The 8,196-nt window shown below is 37.8% G+C and overlaps 1 protein-coding gene across 7 annotated transcripts in view; it reads left to right on the forward strand.

Annotated features, from left to right (window-relative positions):
* Positions 1 to 8,196, forward strand: part of CNTNAP4 (contactin associated protein family member 4) — a 259,706-nt gene that overhangs the window by 139,303 nt on the left and 112,207 nt on the right. For all 7 annotated transcript variants that reach the window (XM_024735646.1, XM_024735648.1, XM_024735652.1 and 4 more), the window contains exon 4: positions 6,093 to 6,240. In XM_024735646.1, the coding sequence (XP_024591414.1) occupies positions 6,093 to 6,240 (148 nt within the window). The remainder of the gene's footprint in view (positions 1 to 6,092; positions 6,241 to 8,196) is intronic.

The raw sequence follows: 8,196 nt of genomic DNA on the forward strand, positions 1-8,196 counted from the left end.
TTTTTTTTTTTTTTTTTTTTTTTTTTTTTTTTGCGGTACGCGGGCCTCTCACCGCTGTGGCCTCTCCCGTTGCAGAGCACAGGCTGTGGACGCGCAGGTTCAGCGGCCATGGCTCACGGGCCCAGCCGCTCTGCGGCACGTGGGATCCTCCCGGACCAAGGCACGAACCCGTGTCCCCTGCATCGGCAGGCAGACTACCAACCACTGCACCACCAGGGAAGCCCGAAGATTGTATCTTTCGTGTGCTTTTTCTCTTGCCCTTTGATATTTCTACCTTGAGAATTCAAACCCTTCTATGCTGAAAGGGCCTAACCGGTGTATTTTCCAACTTCGTGCCTCCACAGATTCTAAAATAATGGCAGGTTTTTGGTCCCTCAGTGAACTATTGTTAATAATTTGGTACCCCTCCAAATAAATATTTTAAAGATATTGAATATCTTCTGAGAGGGATAGTAGAAACTGATTTAATATTAATAAAATTCTGTACTCTTTTATAATCAAAATTGAGTTATTATATATACAGAGCAAAACTTAACTTTCTGATTTGACTGCTGTACTCTCATTGCTGGTTTTCTATTAAATGAATTCCATTCACACTCAAGATAGAATCAACTTTTGTTGGATATAGTTACAATGACTTGTTCAACATATGTTTAAACATTATTCTTATCTGGGTTTATGTTAGCATATTTCCCATTTTTTGGTAGTTCTTATTTTTCTTCTCTTTTATGCTTTTCTAGACCAGAAGATCTCATGGGAGGCATACTTAGTAAAGATTTATAACTAACATCGTAAAATAAAGAGCTGATTTCCATTAGACAGCATGTTGCTATGGTATATTTAGTTCTGCATATTAGCTGACAGTGTCAAAATGAATTGTACTTGGAAGAAGGTCATATGTAAGTCACATGAATAAGAGAGGTCAGAGGATTTTAATATTTGCCTGTTTGTTGTATTGAATTGCTACTAATGTTGCTGTTTATTTTGGTGGGAGCTGGACGAGTTTACATGTAATTACAGATCTGCTATATAACCACATGGTCCCATGTTTCTAATTTATTACGGCAGTGTTTTGGAGCCCCTTATGAACTGCCATATATGGCCATCTCCCTTTATGCATCTTGGCTTTCATAGATGAGTTGCTCAATTACTATTTGCAAAAGAAGTTAATGCTATTACACTTTTTCATAAACTTTAGAAGCGCTTTGAAAATACTTAAAATCCTGTGAAAAACTTTAATTCATTAACTCCATAAATTATCTTGGTTAGAATACATTTCTAAACCATCTTTGAGCATCTCATTGAGTTTGAAAATCATCAAGTCTCAAAGAAAAGAAAAATACAATTAAGGCTTCTTGATTTTTATCGCGTAAGACACATCACCTTAATTTTACTTGTAGATATTTCATATATTTGATGATCTAATGGCATATTCTTCTACATTATGCATCTATTAGGTTACCGTTTATATGCAGGAGTCCTATTGATGTTTGAAAATTTGTCTTTTATCTTCCTTCAGCTGTAGTAATTTTGCGAAAATGTGAAGTTAATAGAACAATCCTTTTGTCTATAAAAGTCAACTGGTAGAGTTGTGTCCCAGTTTAGTAATAATCTAAGTTGCATCACTTTCAGATGTGTCAAAGATTTTAAATATCAATTATGAGAAAAAGGGAGAAACAGCCTCAGATAAAATATCAGGTTTCCTCTAGGGTGAGTTGTTTGCTTTCACGTTCTGTTGGAGAGAGGCCTTTGATGGCCTAGCTAAATTATGGGCTTTTGATTCAGAAAAGCATAGAATTAAATCCTTACTCTGTCACCTTCTAGCTGCGTGGTTTTAGGCACATAAGCTCTATAATTTTTGTTATCCTCAGTTTTACGGTGGCCACAAAAATACTTCACAGGGTTGAGGCGAATATTAAAACTACATAATATATATTTCTGCTGTGTCTGATGTTGAGACACAAGCTTTCACGTTGAAGACATTCAGATTGATAGCACAGGAGACGTTTGTTACTTATTTCTCCCTTTGGAGGTTAGCCCTAGTCAACTGTTCTCCTAAAATCTTTTCCCTCTCTGAAAAGTTTTGAAATAAAATAGGGAGGGCAAAAACAGCACGATTTATCCACAAGCCTGAAGAATGTTCAAAGAGCAGGCAGAAGACCAAGAGCACAAATCAGCTTGACCTGCATTGAAATGCGGATTTCTAAGGCCCCTCTCACAGATTTAGTGCGTGACAGCACCTCAGGTAATTTGGACAAGCACTAAAGTTCAGAATATATAATATAAGGGAAGACATACACATTCTCATAATAAAATTATTTTTTCAAAAGAATGAGACATTTAAATTCATGCATTCCTTTCTGAATTATGAGTATGTGAAAAAATTTTCATAGCAAATTGAGAAAAGTCTTCTAGGCAAGGGAATTACATTAGGAACATTAGTATGCATTGGACTTTGCATTTATAAAGTGAATAGCATCAATTCCCTGTCTCATTCACAGACATTCTAAAAAAATTCCCGTTAGATATTGAATTCCACAGCAGAATCTTTATTATCTTACGTTTTAAAAGTTAGCAACAAGTGGAACAAAACAATGCAGATATTATTGTTCAGTTAAATATATTTAACTAGTAGTAATGGTGCATGTTTTCCCAGTAACATTAATCTTAGAATGTTATTTAAGGTACCAAGAGCATTACTAAGTGGTATTTCTGCCTATTCTGTCACTGTATACACTTACATGTCTATGCATTACTTTATTTTGCTAATTATTATAAAATTAATACATGCTCATTAAAAAAATTCAGAAATGACTAAAATGTGCTAAGTAAAAATCCCATATCCCCCATCTCACAATTTCCCTCATCCCTTGTCAGAAATAATCATTTAAAATTTTGAATGTGCTCAGATGTTTTTATTACTTATACAGACTAAGTAATTTACATTTCTTCTTTACGTTCTCAAAATTCAAATAGCTCATAAATTGATCAGATAAACTGTGAAGGGCTTCCATTTACAGACGTCCTCTTCCCCTTTACCTGTCTGTTGCCATTGTCACCTGCATCTTTTCTCCCAATCCCATAAAATGCTGAGATCACAGAGTACCATCTATGTCCATCTATGAACTTATAATAATTTTGAAAAAATGTGAGATCTTTTGGAGGGTTATCTAATTCATCACCCAGCTGTTCACTGCAAGAAATCATAATTAGGTCTTGTATTAACCTGCTAGTGGTACCCAGGAAAATAGAATCAGAAGTGTAAGAAGTGCTGATTAGGATTGAATGTCTTTAAACCAGGTCCTCAACCCTGGAGGCACATTACCCTGACTTGGAGAGCCTGTAAAGACAGACAGACACACACACACACACACACACACACACGTACAACAATGCCCAGGGTCTGAGCACTGGGAGTTTTAATGTGTAGTCCAAGTTTGGGAAATACTGTCTTAAATGAAACTGCCCTTCCTCAGCCATTCTAAAGAAAACGTTGGTATAAATGGACATTTTCAGGCAAATGTTCATGGTTTTGACAGAAATGGAGACCATGGTGCCTAAAGGTGAAGTGAGGATGGGGATTAGGTAGTACAATAAAGAATACAGTTAACCTTTTATATCAAATCCTCAGTGTGAAATTTCAACTGGTGGAATAGCATGGAACGTTCTAGAAGTGTCTGGTTATCAGAGTCCAAATATCTGTGGGATTAAACGATCTCCTCCTGTTTATGTTCTGGGAAATAGTAGCCAGGGATGTGGGCCTAATATGTTTGAAACATGCTGGATAACTGTTCCTCCCTCAGGAGATACAGTGCTCATTTGTACATTCTCATTTGACATCTTCATAGAGATACAATAATCAAGAAACTTGCTGAACTTTGATTTGTTTTTAAGCCCAGTCTTTCCCAAACATACACATCCAACAGATATTTTGTTGAGAACGACTTTGAGCCAAGCCATATTATAGGTACTATGGAAGGAAGGCAGTAAAGGTCCCTGCTTTAGAGAGCTTGTCTTCTAAGGGGATAAGATAAACAAATAATCAAAAAAGACCCCCAAATAATGAGGAATATGAAGAAGATAAAACAGAAAGATAAGATGCTGGGGTGCCAGGTACACTTCCTTTAGAAGCTGTGATCAAAAAGGGCCTGTCTTAGGTGGTGCTCTTTAGACCAAGGCCTGAGGTGACAAGAGGAGCTGGTTGTGCCAAGATCTTGAGGGAAGAACTTTCACAGCAGAATGAACAGCTGGCACAAAGGCCCTCAGAAGGACTGAGCTTGGCTTCTACACGGGGGTTCCCTGTGCTCAAAGCATCATAGAGGAGATTGCCAAAGGCTGTGTTATGTTTGATAAGGAGTTTGGATTTTCTTCTAAGTGGTAAAGGAAGCAGTGGGGGTAACATAGTTTGTCTTACCTTTAAAAATCTGACTGACTGCTCAGAGGGAAAGAGATTTAGGGATATGGATGGGGATGGGGATGGCGATAGGAAACAGAAGACTAAAAACATGAGGAAGAGGCCATTGAAGTAGTTCTGGAGAGATAATGCTTTGTTGAACCTGGTGTTTGTAGCTGAGATGAAGGGAGATGCCCAGATTTGGGATATAATTTGGAGGCACCATCATAGAACTGTCTGTTTTGTGTGAGCCTGAAAATTGGGTGTATGAGGTACTGGGGTGGGGGGCATTGGGGGGCAGGAAGTAGAGTTGACTGATAAGGGGAGTCAAACCAAATTAATTTGACTGAAAAACCCAACCTTACTTTTTATTTTTACTGTGTTAGAAAATATTTTAGTAAATGTTGGTAAAGAGATATTTGTGAAGTAGAAAGAAAAGTAGGCAAATGAATAAACTCCCTGGGTATTGGTGTTCCTAAAATATTTGCTCTGTTTGGTATGATCTACATGAGGGTGACCTCATTCGTTGATCCAGTCATGGTAAGGGGACCTACCACGCGGCTGAATAGGTCGTAGCATCATCCCTTATTTCAATAGTTCCTACGTATCCTGATTGTTCTAGTTAAACAAAAAAAGAAGGAGGAGGAGGAGGGGAAGACAAGAAGGAGAAAAGGAGGGAGGAAAGGAAGGAAGAGGTGGAAGAGGAGAAGCTGAAATAAAAATTAAATATCAATTATTGAGAACAACTGCTTCATCCTAACTTTTTCACATATGAAGCTTTACTATATGTCACGTAGGACAAAATAAAAGCTGTTTAGGTGTGGGTTTTGCAGGTGGGCTATATGTTAGGTAGATGCATCCTGATATTGTGGAAGGAGTATAGCTCCTGGTCATACCATATAATAGTTTTGCAAACACCGGAGATGTTTTTTTCATCATTCTGACGTTTAATTTCCTCATCTGCTATTTGATGGTGCTAGCTCAGCATCATTCCTATGGTCTTTCTAGCTTTCAAATCTAAAATCTGTAAGTCTAATTTCAGGTCTTTCCAGATGATTACTGATTCCAATTTCCTTTAACAATTTTTTAAATACAGGTGCTTTTATTTTATTATTTTTTATTGAATAAAAGTGACACGCAACAACAGTTTTTAAGGTGTGTATCCAGCATTGTGGTGAATGAAGTTTAACAACCTATTCTCAGAGTGTAGCTCTGACTTGAATGTCTGTTGATAAGTTTCATTTATGTTACTGAGTAAGATAAAGTGAAACAATACAAACAAGTCGTAACCTTACTCATTCATCAATGATGTGAGCAACTTCTATGCTGAATCAGATCCTAGCTTTTGAATACAGGAAGAAGATGTTCTCGATATTTCTCATGGTTCACAATGTCCGTAACTTTTATGTTTCGTCTGCACCTTACAGAAACAAACTTTACTGGGGGTTTCATAGTTGAAAGCTGGCTTGCTGCAGGTGATGGAATTTAAACTGCTAGATAGAAAAAGGTTTAGACAATAGTAACTTATGCAGATGAAGATACGTTATGGCATAACTGTTAACAATATGATCTTCTTAAAGAAGGTTGCTATTTTATAGTAAAAAAGCAAATCATACATTGCTTGTTGACATTGTAGGAGACAAAGTGAAATAGATCTTCTCCAGGTACACTGATTTCCTTCTTTTCTCTTTTCTTCTAGGGATTTTCAGGAAATGCAAATGCAGACAGTGTTGTGTACTATAGACTCCAGCCTTCTATCAAAGCCAGATTTCTGCGCTTCATCCCTTTAGAGTGGAACCCCAGGGGCAGAATTGGAATGCGAATCGAGGTGTTTGGATGTGCATATAGTAAGTGTTTGTTTATCCAACACAGTGGAATAGATATCAAAGGAGATGTTTTAAAAGCCAAACTGTGTGCTGAAATTGATTGAAGAGCTACGTAAAGAGACATAAAAACGGGAGCAGTTTCTTTGGGAAGCTTTATTTGTGCCCATACATGCCAATATTGACTTACGTGTTCAGCTTTTATATTTTAAATCAGAAATGGAAGCATTTTACAGATAGACGAATCGTTACAGAGATAGATAGATAGAGGTACATGTTTGTAGACATATGTGAATCCATTTGTCCAAATCTGATATTTTTGACCAGATCTTAACTTTTAAATATTAGAATGTCCCCCCCGTAGACTATATGTGATGATGTTTCATTCAGGCACCCTAAATTTAATAAGAGACAGTGGCCCATTTAGTTAAACCAATCATCTGTTTTGAGACCACAGAATGCTTTTCTCTACAGCCTAAAAATAATATGCCATGAAACTCACTTATAAATATGCTGTGCTCTGTGCATAGCAAAGGTGAAGACCCCCTGCCGAAGTGTAAGATGTGTCTGAAGTACTTTCACGTAAAAGATAGGAACCACAGGTTTCACTTAGTCTCCTCTGAATGAAGTATTTTATTATGTCTTTTTGTGGGACAGAGACCTGAGGGTTCTTGATAGCCCGCCTCAAGCCACACCATCCTGTCGTTAGTTAACATGATCTACGATTATCAGACGAGCAGTCTGAGGTTTGGAGAGAGTCAGTAATCTGCCCAGCGTCTCACAGCTTAGTCCGCAGAAGAATCTGGAAGAGAACCCATTACTGTTCAATTCACTGCATGCTTATTCCTCTAGTAAACCTCCTTTATTTTTTTAGCCACTAAAGCTTTCTTCACATGTATTTCATCCCTTTTTCAGGTTCACTTTATTTATGTAAAAGGAAGGCATGTCATGTAGAGGGCAGGCAGCTTGTTGAAGTTGTCTATCCTGTGTCAGACAGAGAAACCACGTTGGCAGAATTGTCATAATGGTATTAGTAGCAATAGCACTAATGTTAATAGGATTAATTTTTATAATTCTAGACGTAACAAATTTTTCTTGAGTGCTTATTATATGTCTAATACCATATTAACCAGCTAGTCTATAATTCCAAACAAAGTCCGGATAAATATTATTAGGTAACTTGTTCCATTCCCCTACTTTGCAAATGAGGAAGCTAGAGCTTAGGGATTCCATGTTGACTTGTTCCAACCACCCAGACAGGAAGTGACAGAGCTGGGTTTGCAGCCAAGCCTGCCAGACTCCAGAACCCCAGCTTATTCTCATGCCTCCTCCAGCCGTTACATCAGAGATGAGCCATGGGCAGCTTACTTCTCATCATCTGCCCGACTTCCTTCTAGCTTTCTTGGCTTCTGCAGTTCAGCTTAGCTGCTCCTGGTATGTGTTAGCTCCTCCCTTTACAATGATCCCACTTGAATAAAATCATCCTTAAAAAAAACGTCCCACCCAAAATTGCGATTCTGGAACACAGAATCTGGACAGTCAGTCTTATTTGTCTTTGGATCGTAGAGTTTTAATAAAGCCCGTGCCACACAATGGGCAATCAGCAAAGCAAACTCCAAAATGATTCATATTTATAGTTACTGATTCAGAGCGTCTACCTTGCAAAATATTTACTTATCACTGTATAATAATAGCAAACTGTTACTGAGCACTTATTCTGCGTCAGATAATAGTTTTTATAGACGTACTAATTTAATCCTAAAAATCACCCATCTAATGGAGTCTTAGAAGTATTAAGCAGTTTCCCCAGCAGCACACACTTAATACACATTCGATCTCGTATGTAAATTCAGCGTTAGTTTAACAAGGCTATTGATGCTGTTTTCCCACAGTAACGTCCCTATGAAGTGACTGATGGGGTGCAGGCTCCTTTGAGTTCTCTGCTGCCGCGTGCTGGGTGATAACTCAGATTCCCCCCCC

Source organism: Neophocaena asiaeorientalis, unplaced genomic scaffold, assembly GCF_003031525.2.
Source record: "Neophocaena asiaeorientalis asiaeorientalis breed wild unplaced genomic scaffold, Neophocaena_asiaeorientalis_V1.1 scaffold40, whole genome shotgun sequence".
In the NCBI taxonomy this organism is placed as follows: domain Eukaryota; kingdom Metazoa; phylum Chordata; class Mammalia; order Artiodactyla; family Phocoenidae; genus Neophocaena; species Neophocaena asiaeorientalis.